Below are 17,034 nucleotides of genomic sequence, written 5' to 3' on the forward strand. Positions count from 1 at the left end.
GCAGTTTTAACACAATTGACTGCTATCTGCCCATCTGTTCTCCAAAATGTTAAACATTTTAATAAAGGACATAAGAATAAGGGCTGAGGAAAATATTAAATTTATAGAAGAAAAAAGTGATAGAATGTGAAATTTAAAAGAAATAGCAAAGGGCACAGTCACAGGCTACAGTAAGTTTGACTTTGGTGAAAGTTTTATTCCACTGGAATGGAGGGAGAGGTATTTATTAACAATGAATTTAGAGATGTGTGCAAAAAAGAACATAATGGTTATGAATACAGCAGCAGAACATCCTTTTAGCAATGGGGTATGTGAAAGGAAAACTGTAGTGAGACATGAAGTGGTTCATAAAATTTTGGCAAATCAGCTAAACTGTAAATTATCAGTTTTACTAGTATTGACTAGCCATGCTAAGGATTCAATGCAGATGATAGGAGGCTTCTGTTCATTTTTGGCATGAAATCTGGCATTATAAACCAATTCAAATCAGAGAGGAACTTAAAGAATGGAGGGATCCAGGGAAGGTCATTATTGAAGATAGAAAATTGATAATTGTACAGCATGGTAACCAGACTTTTTGGATACATGCTTCAAGGCTGCTTGGTGTGGATTACAAATTTTCAGTTTCTAAAATTATAGAAAATGAACAGGAACCAAGAACTTTTCATACCCAAATATTACACAATTATGAGAATCAAGCTTTGCAATGAACAGTTTGTCTAAGAGACAGGCCAGTTCTGTAGATCGAAATGAGGCCATTGATCCCCGAGGTTTATTACGATTGTGGAGAATGACAGTGGTAAATCCAGAGTAAGAATAATCAACAGACAGACAGCTGATTTCAAAGGGGCAAGAGAATAGAGTGGAACAAAAGATGGGTGAGACAATTTCAACTGAGCAATGGGCCACCTTCAAAGAGAGACCATTTGGGTATAGTGAATGTATACTCCCTCAAAAGGGAACAAATCTAGATCTCCCCCATGACAAAGAAGATAGAAATTCAAGGAGAAAAATTTGTTTACGACAGGTGTGGGTAGCAGAAAATACAATTGAGAAACAGGAGGAATGCAGAAGGTTCAGAGGGGAAGTGAAAAAGCATTTAGAGAAGCAAAGAGGATTAATGAGAAAAGACTGACAGCCAATATAACAGGGAATTCCATTCTGTCTACATACGAACAGTAAAAGTGGTAAGAGGAAGAACATGGCCAATTAGGGACAAAGCAGATGATTTACGCATGGGAATGGAGGGCATGGCTGAGATGTTAAATGAATACTTTGCATTTGTCTCTACCCATTAAGTAGAAGCTGCTCATGCCATGGTGACAGGTGAGGAGACTGTCACTAGAAGAATTCAAAAATTATAAGGAAGTAGGTATTGGAGAGACCATTGATACTGAGACTTTCAGGCATCTTTACAATGCCTGTAGATGACATTTTGTGGGGTGACAGTAATGAATTTGGAACATTGTCATTAACAGGCTGAAAGCGTATTTTAAAATTGGAGGTCAGGCTTCAGGAGCTTTTAAATAAATAGTACTGGAAATCAGACAGACCATGTTGAGAATAACTCTAAATCAACAGTCTTGCTTGCAGAATGCTAACAGGATCCTGATAAATTAGACTAGATCACACAACGGAAGTTTCTACAATTAAGGACAAAGTGTACCAGATAAAGAAGTTTAATTGGACAATTAAACCGGTTATGCAAACTAACTAGACTGGATGTGTGCTATGATGTATTTAAAAATAAGCACCACGTTGAAATACGCTACTGTTAGAGATGTGCTAAAGGCAAATAAGACATTAGCGTACACTCCAATTTCCAGCCATGGGCTAGGGTCAGACAGAATGAAATTGGTCATTTTTTTGTGAAATCTCACATGCTAATCTTCCTGATGGTTTTTCAAGTATAGCAGGATTTATTATCACGTTAGTGAGAAGAAATGGCAAATGTTATCTGTTTGCTTGGGCATCAAAAATAAATATTTGGAAGAATCTTACAAGCAGGGACATTTGCGTTGTTAGATGTGACAGAAAGAGCCATGAATTTATTTAGTATTTTAAAGAAACTCCTATATAAGGTCCAATCCAATTAAAGGTGTATCTATGGAATGCTTACATCCATAATAATTTGTTCTAGGACAGTGTTCACTTGATTTAGAGCGTTACTCAAAAGAGATCAAAGTTTGATCTTGCAAGTATAAAAGAGATCTTAGAAAGAATAGTACGTTCAAATACAAAATGGGTTACTACAAGTTATCAGCTGTTGGATTGCTTTACAAAAAGAAATGCTTGTTCGAAAAATTGTTGAATGCGCTCCAACAGGAGCACTTTGTGCTGTAATAATAACGCTATGTCGTAATGAATTGTGAGAACATATAAATATTCATGCTGCAGTCTTACAGAATTACTTTTACATATAGGGGTGTAGTATAGAGTTATACAGTCATACAGCACAGAAACAGACCCTTTGGTATAACTTGTCCGTGCTGACATTAGAGATTTATAATAATGCAATATGATGTTTTATCATTTTATTTATTTTCTTATGAATAGGTTTTATTAAAAGAGAAGAATCTGTTAGCATTCGATTTTGTTAATAAAATGCAGAATACCTAGAAGTTAAAGGTAAGAAAGCAAATAGGTGTTGAAATCCAATTAGTTAATTATATTCAAATGTGTACATAAAGCAGAATAAGCCAAGTTTTATGGTATGTGTTTGGTTGAAGTAAAACTCTCACTAGAAACTGTATACCTGATCTAAAAACATTTATCTTCTAATGTATAACATGCCCAACATCATTGCCAATATAAAATTCACTGTTGTTAGCCATACCTTGACAAAAATTTCAGGCCAGTTCTCATCTTCTTCGTAGGCCGCCATCAGAAGATTACAAGCGAGCACAGAAACCAAACTATTCCCTTTGGCTTTGAAATTAATGGAGGCATCACGTCGAAGCAGACTGCATAAGGCCTAGTGCAAACAGGGATATTAAAAAGTATGTCAACACAGATAATGATGCTTTCCTTTCTAACTTTCTTTTTATGCCTCAACTTTCCTGAAGAGGGAATGAGTTTGAAGATCTAATAAAGTGGCATAAAATTTAGACAGAAATATGCTATTCAGTTCAACAGGTCTATGCAGTTGTTTATGCTGAAGAGCCTCCTCTCACCCTACCCCATTATACTCAGCCACCAGCTATCCTCCCTCCCTCATGAAGTTAACTATTTTCCCCACCCCGGCCGCATTGAAAACAATCCATGATGACCCTATGGTCCAATGTGCCCACCAATCTATGCCGTACAGATCAGGAAGTTACCAGTTTTGATTTATCATCTACCCTTAGCCAGGTCTACAGTGTGGGCATTTCCCTGTGCCATAAAATGACGTGCTCCTCTTCATAAAAATGGACTAGGTAACTTCAGCCAGGATCAAATTTTTCCTCCTTGTTCACATTGGTAGAACCAGACCATATGGCCTGCACTCATAAAAGGTTCAATTCAAAACTACGGAAGGGTTTCCTAGAGAGATGCTTGTGCATTTGGTATTAATTCAAATGCAAATTAGATTTAAGGAAATAATATGTTTTTGGGATACAGTATACAAGTATTTGTAACATAACATGTGGAATGTGTTGCATGTTTGGGAGGAACATGCAACTTTAAAATTGATAATTCCCAAAGCTCTCCACCACTGGAATTTTCTCACCTCTTATCTAAACTGCTGGAAATTGCTTGCTATAACTATTGCTAATAGTCAACAATTATCATTGTATCAGTTAACTAGCAGGATGTCTGAATGTGAACTAGACAGCTTTTGTGGTGAAGTGGTAGTGTCCTTATCTTTGAGTCAGGAGTTCCACTTGCTCCAGCAGTGTGTAATAACTTCCCAGAACCGGTTGATTAAACAATATCTGAATGTGAACTAGGTGGAGCTTGGTGGCATTTTGTTCAGCAGTTCCTCTCTATACTGCGAACACCTTACCTCAATTACACCCTCTGTTGCAAAGACGTTGGGTTTGATTTTGGCCAAGTACATAAGACTGAGAAACAGCGTAGTGTCTGGCTTCACTCGGTTGAGTTTCATCTGTTTAACTGCTCCACACAGTAGTCCCTCAATGCAGTCATCATTACCATCCAACTCTGCAGCCTCTATTTCATCCAGTAGTGTCGCTGGGGGAACTATAGCAATGAAAAATCAAATCACTCACTCTTCTGTAACAAACAGCCTTTTGTAAATCCAGAATCACATCATGATGAGAGATGGATGCATATTGAGAAGATATGCAGCCTACGCTTGCTCAAGAGTTAAGCCAGTCTACCTAATAACTGAAAAAGCAGTAACTTCCTCCATATTCCAGCTAAGGTCAGTGGACAGCACAATGAAAGACAAGTCTAGCACTGCTGCTAGCAGCTGTTAAAGACGTGCTCAAGGAAAGATGAAACACGGACCTTTGTGGTTTGCAATATTCAATTACTGACGTAGTAAATTCACTGACCTATAGGAGGGCCAACACTTGAAAGCAGGAATTACTGCAAGTTTGAATGTTCCAATTGATTCAACCCTCAATAGCGTTAGGGTTTTAAATTCTTCCATTCCAATAGTGCCTATACTTCTGATGTACTTCACTGACTGTAATTGGTTTTCAGATGTCAGACAGTCATGAAAAGTGCAATTTAAATGCAACTCTCCTACTTTCAAAAACACAAATTTTCAGGATTTTAAACAGCAGAGAAATATGAAACTGATTGCTCTTCCAGAGAGCCAGCACAGAGGTGATGGATTGAGTAGTTGCATTCTGCGTTGTATGATTCTATGATTCATAAAACTTTTCAGATCAACTACTTTTAAAAACAACAAGCCAGTGGAACATATGAAAGGGTTATGGCCTTGGGCTGAATCATACATTATTATTCAAATTCTGTGATTAATATCAGAATCTGTAATCCTTTTGTCTGAACACTGCTGTTATTATGGGTACCCAGCATTTGATATATATTGATCAAAAATAAAACTTGTCCCACAACAGACTTTGAGCTTATAAATTATGAAACAGACTAGATAAATTGCATGTGACTCAAGCTTCAACAGTAAATCATAATGTTCACTGTAAATTTATTCATCTGAATGGGTTACTACATTGCAATCTCAAACTCTCTCAACTCCTCTCCATTTTCTGCTCCCATTATTCTTTCCCAGCCTTATTCTCTAAGTGGCCTATGTTAACTTTAGCCTCTCTCTTCATTTTATATTTATAAAGAAGCTCTTGCCATTCATTTTCATATTACTTGCAAGTTTACCCTCAAAGTTTATCTTCCCCCTTTGTTTTGGTGTCATTTGTTGGTTTTTAAAACTTTCCCAATCCTGTGGTTTCGCACTAATCTTTGCAATACTCAATGTTTTTCTTTCCTTCATTGTATTCCTAAAATGTAGTGCTGAGAATCCGGCACATTACTGCTGCTGAGGCCATATCGACATTTTATAAAACGTTCTTTATAACGTCCCTGCTTTGGTATCTGCATCTCTATGTTCATATCCTTTTAACACCACTATCTATTTACCCTGCTATCTTCACTGATTCCTGCACTTAAACTCCAAGTCCGTCTGATCCTGCATCTGCTCTAAAAACTTATTTTATAGTTCTTTTCCTCATTTTCCCCAGCAAAATCTATTATTTCACACTTCACTACATGAAAATTTAATCTGCTATTCATCTGTCCATATCCTCTTGAAGTCTATCACTGTCATTCTTACTTCCAAGTACAAGTATTTCCTTTTTTTTTCGAAATTTTGGGAAATAATGACTTGGAGTTACAAACTGTGCAATGAATTTTGATTTCAATATAGTGAAAATGCTCAGAGAAGCAAGAGCATGCTATTCTTAATCTCAGGTATTAGATCATGCAGAAAGGTGCACATCACTCAATACCCTGCAGCCAATACTTGCCTTCAATTGGTACGACAGATGGCTCTTTAATAGAAGGTGATATGGCCCGTTTCTCTGCGACTGCAGCCTCTGCCAGGCGTCCAAGCGCACTCAATGGTGGAGTGGAAGAGATCTTCGGGCGTTTTGAAAGGCCAGAGGTGGAAGTCATGGCTGACGATCCCTCACGTTTTCTATCAGACTGCAATCCCGTCTGCGCTGGCTTCAGCAGTGTTCCCGACGCCTTGGCATCAGAGGCCTGGTTCTTCGAACCCAGTGCTATAAAGTCCCCAGGGGGTGGATGCCCTAAAATAAATAAAATTTCAAAATACAAGAGAAACAGAGACAGGTGGTTTTACATATGTAAAGAAGTTGCAGAGTGGTTTTTCCAACTATCAACCTTCAAGTGAATACCAGTAAGGTCAATCTCTTCAAACTTAGGATTGAACACCAGAAGTGATAACAGAGATCACATGCATGAACAGAAGCTAACATGTCCATCCTGGGCCTCCTGCAGTGCCACAACGATGCCACCCGAAGGTTGCAGGAACAGCAACTCATATTCCGCTTGGGAACCCTACAGCCCAATGGTATCAATGTGGATTTCACAAGCTTCAAAATCTCCCCTCCCCCTACCGCATTCCAAAACCAGCCCAGGTCGTCCCCACCTCCCTAACTTGTTCTTCCTCCCACCTATCCCCTCCTCCCACCTCAAGCCGCACCCCCATCTCCTACCTACTAACCTCATCCCGCCCCCTTGACCTGTCCATCCTCCCTGGACTGACCTATCTCCTCCCTACCTCCCCACCTACACCCACCTTTATTGGCTCCATCCCCGCCTCTTTGACCTGTCTGTTTCCTCTCCACCTATCTTCTCCTCTCTCCCTATTTATTTCAGAACCCCCTTCCCCTCCCCCATTTCTGACGAAGGGTCTAGGCCCGAAACGTCAGCCTTCCGGCTCCTATGATGCTGCTTGGCCTGCTGTGTTCATCCAGCTCTACACCTTGTTATCTAACATGATTAATGATGGCTTCACCAAATTTTCACTCAGAGGAGTTTTCCTACCATGTTGACCTTTCAACCAGCCCAGGAAAACGGGTGGAAAGTCTCATCTTTCTGCAAAATCTCTCAAAACTGAAACTAATAATTTTTTTAAGGGACAGGCATTCAGTGCTTTGGAACAAAAGCTGGGAGATGGAATTAAGACCAGCCACCAACTTTATGAATGGCAGAACAGGCTCAAGTGGCTAAGTGGCCTCCTCCTGTAACAATCATCATCATAGAATCCCTGCAGTGTGGAAACAGGCCCTACAGCCCAACAAGTCCACACCAACTCTCAGAGTATCCCACCCAGACCCCATAACCCACCTAATCTACACATCCCTGAACACTATGGGCAATTTAGCATGGCCAATCCACCTAGCCTGCTCATCTATGGGCTATGGTAGGAAACCAGGAAGAAACCCACGCAGACACGGGAAGAATGTGCAAGCTCCACATACAGACAGTCACCCGAGGGTGGAGCTCCTGGTGCTGTGAGGCAGCAGTGCTAACCACTGAGCCACCATGCTCACCTCGGGCAACAGTTCCAAATGAAGTGAAGCAGGGCAGTGTTAACATGAAGTTTTTGTAGGTCCATGGCATTAATGCTATCCTATCTCTCACCATAGTTCATTGTAAAGTTTGAAAACTGGCCGTCTCAGAATCCCTGTTCAAGTTTTAAGGAATTCATAATGGAAAGGTAAAAGTAAAAATGATGGACTACTTGTACACCAAATACCACCTGCTTCCAGGCAACTCTTTTCAGAATTTTATATTGTTACACTAAGAAGCAAATGTTTGGCAAAAGAAAATAAATCTACATAATTTCTATAAGATGCCTCACTCACCACTAGGTTTGGCACTGCTGGGGCGCCGGATTGCCACAGCTTTTGATCGGTTCATCCTGATAAACTATACACTTCACCTTCCCTTGTTGTTATGAATGTGTGCAGCCTGTCAACAAAAAATACAAATGCACAAAAACATTAAAAAGGAAACAAGTAAATCTGCAAGTGCTGGAAAATGTGAAATAAAATAATAAGATCTCAACAATCCATTCACATCTGGAAAAGATGATCCCTGTTTTGGGTGCACACCTTTTATTAGAATTATGGACATACTGTCAAAAAGACTAATATTAAGACTGATCAAGTTCTTTATAACAAACTTAATACTGACCATGGAAGATAGTTGCATCATCAAACAAGTTTTAATTTGTACTTTTAAAAAAAAGTCTTTCACCGTGTACATGCTAGGTTAGTGGTCAATGCAATAAGTCAGATTGCAGCACACATTTGTGTACCACCAACTGGGGCTCAGTGGCAGTCCTGACATTTCTGAATTGGTAGGTCTAGGCTCCAAACCCCACTCCAGATTTTTAAAAAGGGGCATTAAAATCCAGCAGGGCACACCAATACTGGTTGGAGAGAGTGCTACACGATTAGAAATGCTACATTTTAAGTGATATATTTAACCGAGACCCAACTAACCTCTCGGGTGGGTAAGCAGATCTCCGGGGTCACTACAAAAAGGACAGGGGAGTTTTCCTTCGTGTGTTGGCTCTGGGCAACTACTATATGGAAATCCACATCACTGAGTGTCACAATGCTGCATGCGGGATCGTACTTTACTCAAATTGCCTTCAAGGTTCCCACATTATAACAGTGGCTGCACGTCCTTAGCTGTAACGCGCCTTAAGGATGTAAGAGGCGCTACATAAATTTGATCAGTCTTTTAAACCGAATTAAAGTGCTCTCGACCAGTTAACGCTCACAAGGCGAAGGGTGGCCTACATGTACAGTAACTGATAGGTGACAGGCCTCCCCTGGGCCCGGCTAACCCTCCACCTGCCCGGGGCCGACACCTTCCTCCCTCTCCCGGTGCCGTGCCAAACCCTTCCCCTTCCGTGAGCACACACTATCCCAGGGAAACAGTCCCACCCGGAGCTGCTTGTCCGCGGACCGGAAGTTGTGGTGCACAGGGCTGCCGTACGTGATTGGCCCATTTCTGCAGAGGGTGGGGCCATGGTGATCGAATGCCAGGGAGATCAAGCGTCAGAGTCTGAGTGTGACCAAGGATGAGCGTGGTCAGGGAGTGAGAGACTAAGAGTGAGTGTGAGCAGAGAGAGTGAGAGTCTGTGTCTGTGTGTGTCTAGGAGTGAGCGAGCTCTGGGATCTAGTGAAGTGATTAGCCAATGATTGAGCAGGAGTCTGGTCTTTAGGTTTGGAGGTGGGAGCCTGACCAGTTAATATAAACAGGGCTAAGTGTTAGCATTTAAGGATCGGGCTGTGACTGTGAGCAGGCTGAGTGTAAATGTTGTGAAAACAAAAATTAAAAGTTGTTGGTGTGATGGGACTGGAATTATATTAGGTGGTGTGGATGTGAGCAGAAACATTGTGAATCTAAGTAATTATGAGTTTTCCCAAACGTAACCTATGGAAGACAATGAGTGTGTGCGTGGTATGTACTGCCCTCCTATGCTGGATTTGGATCAGAGACAGGTACAGTGACCCTGAGATGCCACATCTGAACCCACTCTTTGTTTTGAAGATCAGTCTCTGTCTCTAGTCAGTGTCTCAGATTTTGGAGGTACTGCTCTGTCCCAGATGGGTGAAGCCTGTGGGTTAAACAGAGTATTCCATCTTGGACCAAATGGCCTCCATCTGCACTATGTATATTTTTTCCATTAGTACTTTGCATCGCAGTGATGCAGTCAAGTAGTCATAGAGATATACCGCAAGGAAACAGACCCTTCGGTCCAACTCATCCATGTCGAGCAGATATCCTAAATAGATGTAGACCCATTTGCCAGCGTTTGGCCCATATCCCTCTAAACACTTCCTATTCATGTACCCATCCGGGTGTCTTTTAAATGTTGTAATCATACCAGCCTTCACCACTTCCTCATTCCATACAGCTACCACCCTATGTGTGAAAAAGTTGCTCCTTAGCTCCCTTTTAAATCTTTCCCTCTCACCTTAAACCTATGCTCTCTAGTTTTGGACTCCCACCAACTCCCCTCCCCCCCCCCCCACCCACCTTGGGGAAAAGACCTTGTTTATTTACCCTATCCATGCCCCTCATGATTTTATAAACCTCTATAAGATCACCCCTCAGCATCCGTTGCTCCAGATAGTTTTGTTTTATTAACTCTGAGTAGCCCATGTGATGAACTCAGTCCTGCATGTGCACTAGAGATGAGGATGTTCCAGGCGGTGCTAAGTTTGGGTATTATAGCGAGGACCCAGTAGTGGAGATATTACAATCTGTTCAGTTCCCTCCTCCACGAGGAAAAGAAAATTCAGTCGGAATTTTTTACTCTATCCCTGTTGAAAAATACACTTACACGCAGAAACCAGCTGAAACAGAAAGATGCTGTTTCATTCTGTGCCTTTCACATCTTCGGATAAGTCAAAGTGCATTTAGGTTCAATAAAGTCATTTTGAACTTCAGTCACCGGTGTGATGCAGCGGAGAATATATTCAGAGTGAGCTCCCACAAACAGTAATGTGATAGTAACCAGACACTGTAAAATCCCCATTATCCAGATCAGGATGTCCACATGAGGGTACTTAACAGAAATCCTCCTCTCTCCACTTCATGTTGCAAATTTGAGTTGATGGTAGTTGTCTTTTTCCTAAAAGGGGGAATTTCAAGACTAGGGGACACATTTTTAAGGTGAGAGGAGACCGAGTTAAAAAAGATGTAAGAGGCATTTTGTTTTATACAGGGAATGGTTTGCGTGTGGAATGAACTTCCTGAGGAAGTGGTGGATGTGGACACAGTTACAATGTTTAGATAAGAACATGAGTAGGAAAGATTTGGGGGGGATATGGGCCAGGAGCAGGCAGGTGGGACTAGTTTAGTTTGGGATTATGTTCGGCATGGACTAGTTGGACCGAATGGTCTGTTTCCCTGCAGTATAACTCTATAATTGGCAGTGTGTAAGAACAAGAAGAAGCACTGCACATTCCAAACTCTCATTCACTTCCATCCAGAAGGACAAGGACAGCAGATACATGGGAACACTACCAAACTGCAAGTTTCACTCTAAGCCACACACCATCCTGCCTTGGAAATATTGCTGTTCTTTCATTGTTGTTTGATCAAAATTCTGGATGTTTTGCCTCCACTTAACAGTATTGTGGATTTATATACAGGACAGGGACTGCAGCAGTTAAAGAAGGCAGCTCACCACCACCTTCTCAACGGCAACTAGGAACAGGCAGTAAGTGCTGGCCCAGTCGGTGACACCCGTGTCCCACAAGTGAATAAAACTAAAATCAGCGGGAGTAGGTTTGCTTGCTGGAACCTGATCCTTTAGTCACCTCTCTTCCTCCTTTTGATCAAACCTTACTGACTGGTTGTGGCTGGGACCACTCATAAATACAATCTATTTGTGTAATGAGCACACCCCATTCCCCATGCATGCCGGATACTGGGGAGTTTACTATAATCTGTTCTCTAGATGTTATTGTGGAATGACAATTGGCCAGAATTGGTTGTCTTTGAATCTTTTCTCCATATAGTCCCATGGGATCTTTTACATCTACCTGAGGTGGCAGACAGGATCTTAGTTGAGTGTCTCATTGCCAAAGACAGAACCTCAAACAGTACAGTACTTCCTCAGTACTCCACTGGCAAATGAGCTTATATTTTGCCCAGTCAAGTCTCTGGAGCGAAATGAGACCATAATTTTCCTACTCCAACGGATGTATGTTACCTACTGAGCTACAGCTGACAACAATGCCTTCTGTGGTTGAACAGTTTTAACACTGCCACTGTTTGTGAGTTCTTGAAGAGGCAGTTGGCTATCATGTTGTTGCAGACCAGACACAGATGGGAGAACTGGATCATTTAAAAAAGCTATGAAAATTGCTAAACAGCCACAAACAAAAAGCCTTTTATTTTAAAAAAATTATTGCATGCCTGTAAATGTATGTGGCTGATTTGAGGAAGTGAGTCAGGAACATTTGAGCTTTTTATTTCTGTCAGCAAGTTTCATTGGTTGACAGCAATCTCATAGCAACAGAAATATAAAAAGGAATCGATTGTGTTCATCCAGCAAATGCGACTCCATTCTACAGTGACCAAGTGCTATTGATTTATTTATATCATTCTGCTGAGGAAGAACTCCAGTCAAAGGTTTCTTTTTCTGACCAACAGCAGCCAGCGTCTCTGACAAAGAGATTTCCAGCAGCCTCTCCATCCACCAAGATCAGGGTGGGGCAGATCACTGAAGATTAAATCTGTAGCTGGAGAAAATGATATTCTAAGTGACTTGAGAGGGATTTGAACAGATGGAGCGAGATGAAGGGTTTGAGGTAGATGGGGAGGGGCAGGTTTCTGAAAGATTCCTTGAAATGGTTGTTGTTGTATACTGAATGATGTATTAAATAAGTGTGTTTAGGAGATTTCAGTTGCACTTATTTGAATATCTCAAACCCAGGTCAATTCAAGAAAATCTGAAAAAATTGACTGCACAAAATGAGCCAGAATTTAGTAAAGAACTTACACTGATGTAGTGTTTTTCATGACTTTGTCTGTGACTTCAATGAATGAGGTAGTTTCTGAAGGGTGGTCATTGTATTGGGGTAGAAGTGCTTCATGTATTCAGAGACTGGTGTTCTTTGGGGTTGAGTTTCTCGAGAAATAAGTTCTAAATGATAGTGTTTCCATTTCAGTGTCTGCCTTGCCCAGTCTGGTTGGTATCAGCCTGCAACTTACCCAGTGTGCGACGCCTCACATCAGAATACGGGAAGCCTATCGATGATTCACGTCAAGGCACGAAGATCCCCCTATCCAGGTTCTCAGGTCCAGCGCTTCCCTGTCCCTGACAGCTATGTCAGCTGGAGCGTGGCATGGCCAGAATATGAGCCAGTGGATTACACAGCAGATAGTATCCAGGCTAGTCCTGAGTGGGCAGATCCTGACTACAGGTAATATGGGGGACGAGGGAGGAAGGGTGGGTTAAAGAAGAAGAGAGGACAAGATGAGAGCGGGAGAGTAGAATCTCTTCAATATCTGGCTGTGGGTCTCTTCACCCAGTGTACGAATGTGTTTGTCTGTCTGTCCCTGCCTATGTGCTCACTTAAAATCTGTCTGTCCAGACCCTCTACCTCATCCAACGATCCCTCTCAGTCTGTTTCACCATCTGAGTGCTCCTCCTTTCTGACTGCCAGCTCCTGCATGTCTTTATGTGTCATGTCTCTTTCCCCCATTCTGAGTGCCCTCCCTACCTGTATCCCTCCCATCCTGAGGGTGTCTCCCACATTGTATGTAGGTTTGCTCTATCTGTCAGCTTCAATTTATTTGCTCATTTTTGAAACAAAAGAAGTTGCCTGTTTCACCTTTAATGTATGTTTGTGGTATAGGAAGGAAGGACAGTCAGAACATGGTCCACGATTCAATGCACTGGATGGTAAAATTGATCGGAGGAGCTTTCTGGGTTGCTATGAACTAGGTGAAGACAAGCTGCCTCTGTGAGTACTCATCCCATTCATTATCATGGTGAACCGCCATGGTTGAAACAGTGAAAGAATGTCTCGCGTTCCTAGATTTTAATTGCTCCACTGTTGATTTCATGCCAATGTTGCCTGGGCCCTAAGCTCCAGAATGCCCTTCCTAAACACATTTTCCATGATAACGCTACTGTGACATATTTTTGGGTATTTGACTATGTTAAAGGTGTTATTCACAATATTTATATGAGGGAATTAAATGTAATATCTCCAAATATTGCACATGAAACAAAGTCGGGTGGGAGGGTAAACTGTGAGAAGGACGCTTCAGTGTGATTTGGACAATGTGAGTGCGTGGCAGATGTGATGTAACGTGGGCTAAGGTTAAGGTTAGCCACATTGGCCGCAAAAAGAAGAAGACAGTTTATTATCTGAAAGACAATGAATTGAGCAAAGAGAATGTGTTGCAAGAGCTGGATGTCCTCATATACCAGTCAAGGTAAGCATGCAGGTCCAGCAGACGGGGAAGAAGGCACACTATTGGCCTTTATAGCAAATGGATTTGAGTCCAGGAGCAGGGATGTCTTGCTGCAATTATACGGGGCTTTGGTGAAACCACATCTGGAATATTGTGTGCAGTTTTGGTCTCCTTATCCGGAGAAGGATGTTCTTACTACAGAGGGAGTGCTGTGAAGGTTTACCGGGCTGATTCCTGAAAAGGTAGTACTGACCTATGAGGAGAAGTTGAATCGGTTACAATCATATTTGCTGGAGATCAAAACAATAAGAGGGATGTTGTAGAAACCTATATAATTCTAACAGGAGTGGACAGGGTAAATGAAGGAAGGATATTTCCAATGACAGGGAGTCCAGAACCCGGGGTCATAGTCTAAGGATAATTGGTTAGGACTGAAATGAGGAGAAATTTCTTTATCCAGAGCATGGTGAGCCTGTGGAATTCACCAGCACAGAAAACAGTTAAGACCAAAACATTGTATGATTTCAAGAAGGAATTGGATATAGCATTTGGGGATAATGGATCAAACGATATGGGGGTAAGTGAGAACAGGCTACTCAACTGGCTAATCAACCATGATCATGAAGAATGGCAGAGCAGACTGAAAGGGCTGAATGGCCTACTCCTGCTCCTATTTTCCAAGTTTCTATGAATGCAAGTTATTGTTGCTGTATTTAGAGTCATAGAGATGCACAGCGTGGAAACAGATGCGTCGGTCCAACTCGTCCATGCCAACCAGTTATCCCAAATTAATCTAGTCCCATTTGCCAGCAATTGGTCCGTGTCCCGCTAAACCCTTCCTATTCATATACCCATCCAGGTGCCTTTTAAATGTTGTAATTGTACTAACCTCCACCATTTCCTCTGGCAGTTCATCCCATATTGGCCTACCCTATGCAGGAAAACGTTGCTCCTTAGGTCCCTTTTAAATATTTCCCCTCTCACCTTAAACCCTCTAGTTTTAGACTCTCCTACCCTGGGGTCAAGACCTTGACTGTTCACCCTATCCATGCCCATCATGATTTTATAAGGTTACCTTATAAAATAGCCTCAGCCTAATCAGCTTTTCCCAATGGCTCCAACCATCCAATTCTGGCACTATCTAAAGAAGATTATGACAGCTACCCTAATGGTTAAGTGACTAACTCGGACCCAGTGTGTCCTCAGTCCAGTTGATTGAGGGATAAATGTAAGGTACTACACAGGAAACTGTTTGCTGTTCTTCAAAATAGAACTATGGGATCATTTACATCCGTCTATGAGGGCAGATGGAACCTCAGTGTAACATCTCATAGAGTCATAGAGTTGTGCAGCATGGAAACAGTCCCTTCGGTCCAACTCATTCATGCCAACCTGACATCCTAAATTAATCTAGTCCCATTTGCTAGCATTTGGCCCATACCCCCTCTACCCTTTCTATTCATGTTCCATCCAGATACCTTTTAATTCATGTCATTGTACCAGCCTCCAACTCTTCCTCTGGCAGCTTGTTCCGTACATGCACCACTCTCTGCATCAAAAAGTTGTCCCAGGTCCCTTTTAAATCTTTCCCATTTCACCTTAAACCTATGCCCTCCAGTTTTGGACTCCCCTACCCTGGGGAAAAGACCTTGTCTATTCACTGTATCCACACCCCTCATGACCTTATAAATCTCTATAAGGTCACCCCTCAGCCTCTGACGATCCAGGAAAACAAGCCCCAGCCTATTCAGCCTCTCCCTGTAGCTCAAACCCTGCAATCCTGGGAACATCCTTGTAAATCTTTTCTGCACCCTTTCAAGTTTAACGACATCTTTCCTATAGCAGAGACACCAGAATTGAATGCAGTATTTTAAAAATGGACTCACCAATGTCCTGTACAGCTGCAGCCTGACATCCCATATCCTTTACTCAATGCAATGACCAATAAAGGTAAGCATGCCATACACTGCCTTCACCACCCTGTCAGCCTGTGACTCCACTTTCAAGGAACTATGCAGCTGCACCCCTAAGGCTCTCAACACTCCCAAAGCTCTGTCATTAAGTGTATAAGTTCTGCCCTCATTTGCCTTAGCAAAATGCAGTACAGTACCTCGCATTTATCCAAATTAAACTCCACCTGCCACTCCTCGACTCATTGGCCCACCTGATCAAGGTCCCATTGTACTCTGAGATAGCCTTATTAACTGTCCACTACAAAACCAATTTAGATGTCATCTGCAAACTTTCTAACCACACTGCCTACATCCACATCTAAATCATTTATATAAATGATGTGGAGGTGCCAGTATTTGACTGGGGTAGACAAACTCAGAAATCACACAACACCAGGTCATAGCCCAACAGGTTTATTTGAAATCATAAGCTTTCGGAGTGCTGTTTCTTTGTCAGGTGAGGTGTCATTTATGTAAATGACAAAAAGCAGTGGACCCAGCACCGATCCTTGTGGCACACTGCTGGTCACAGGCCTCCAGTCTGAAAAACAACCCTCCACACCACCCTATGTCTCCTACCTTCAAGTCAATTTTGTATCCAATTGGCTAGCTCCCACTGGATTCCACGTGATCGAACCTTGCTAACCAGTCTACCCTGCGGAACCTTGTCAAGCGCATTGCTGTGGTCCATATAGGCAATCTCTACTGCTCTGTCTTCTTCAATCTGACCTGAAAAGCAGCACTCCCACGTAAGTGTACTGGAATGCCTGCCCAGGTAATGTGCTGAACAGGGTCTTGAACAACTTTTGGCCACTGAGCTACAGCTACCAGAAAGGAATAAGTCATAAGAGCAAATGTGCACTGTGCTAATTGGTAACCACTTGATAAATGATGCAGGCAACAAAAGCAGCTATAAGCTCTTCAAACAACATTCAAAAGGGAGGCTCTGTTGAACTAGAAGATGGAATTAATGGTTTGTTTTGGATTTAAATCAGAAATGAAAATTAAATTTGATGTTGACAATGTGAAACTTACTCGTTGGAAGAAACACATACAAATTTCAAATGAGTACTGTTGAATTAACAAAGAGACTGGGTGAGGCACTTTATTGTAATTGCAAGCTCATCAGTGTTAATGTCTCAACGAATAGCAGCAGCACAAGTGACAAAGTGAACAA

At 41.9% G+C, this 17,034-nt stretch overlaps 2 protein-coding genes across 3 annotated transcripts in view; one reads left to right on the plus strand and one right to left on the minus strand.

Annotated features, from left to right (window-relative positions):
• The window catches only part of ints1 (integrator complex subunit 1), a 76,546-nt gene extending 67,679 nt beyond the window's left edge, over positions 1–8,867 (minus strand). The window contains exons 1-5 of one of the 2 annotated variants that reach the window (XM_048609851.1): positions 8,457–8,867; positions 7,815–7,920; positions 5,949–6,230; positions 3,986–4,182; positions 2,837–2,974 (exon numbers count right to left, since the gene is read on the minus strand). In XM_048609851.1, the coding sequence (XP_048465808.1) occupies positions 2,837–2,974; positions 3,986–4,182; positions 5,949–6,230; positions 7,815–7,869 (672 nt within the window). In that variant the 5' untranslated portion in view covers positions 7,870–7,920; positions 8,457–8,867. Of the gene's footprint in view, positions 1–2,836; positions 2,975–3,985; positions 4,183–5,948; positions 6,231–7,814; positions 7,921–8,145; positions 8,243–8,456 lie in introns of those variants that run through there. The other variant, XM_048609852.1, reaches the window with a different exon arrangement.
• Positions 8,868–8,987: 120 nt separating this feature from the next.
• Positions 8,988–17,034, plus strand: part of LOC109926705 (ADP-ribose pyrophosphatase, mitochondrial-like) — a 14,867-nt gene continuing 6,820 nt past the window's right edge. The window contains exons 1-4 of the mRNA XM_048609703.1: positions 8,988–9,467; positions 12,651–12,905; positions 13,341–13,448; positions 13,789–13,926. Coding sequence (XP_048465660.1) covers positions 9,379–9,467; positions 12,651–12,905; positions 13,341–13,448; positions 13,789–13,926 — 590 coding nt within the window. The 5' untranslated portion in view covers positions 8,988–9,378. The remainder of the gene's footprint in view (positions 9,468–12,650; positions 12,906–13,340; positions 13,449–13,788; positions 13,927–17,034) is intronic.

The sequence above is a fragment of the Rhincodon typus genome, chromosome 21, assembly GCF_021869965.1.
Source record: "Rhincodon typus isolate 14 chromosome 21, sRhiTyp1.1, whole genome shotgun sequence".
Classification (NCBI taxonomy): domain Eukaryota; kingdom Metazoa; phylum Chordata; class Chondrichthyes; order Orectolobiformes; family Rhincodontidae; genus Rhincodon; species Rhincodon typus.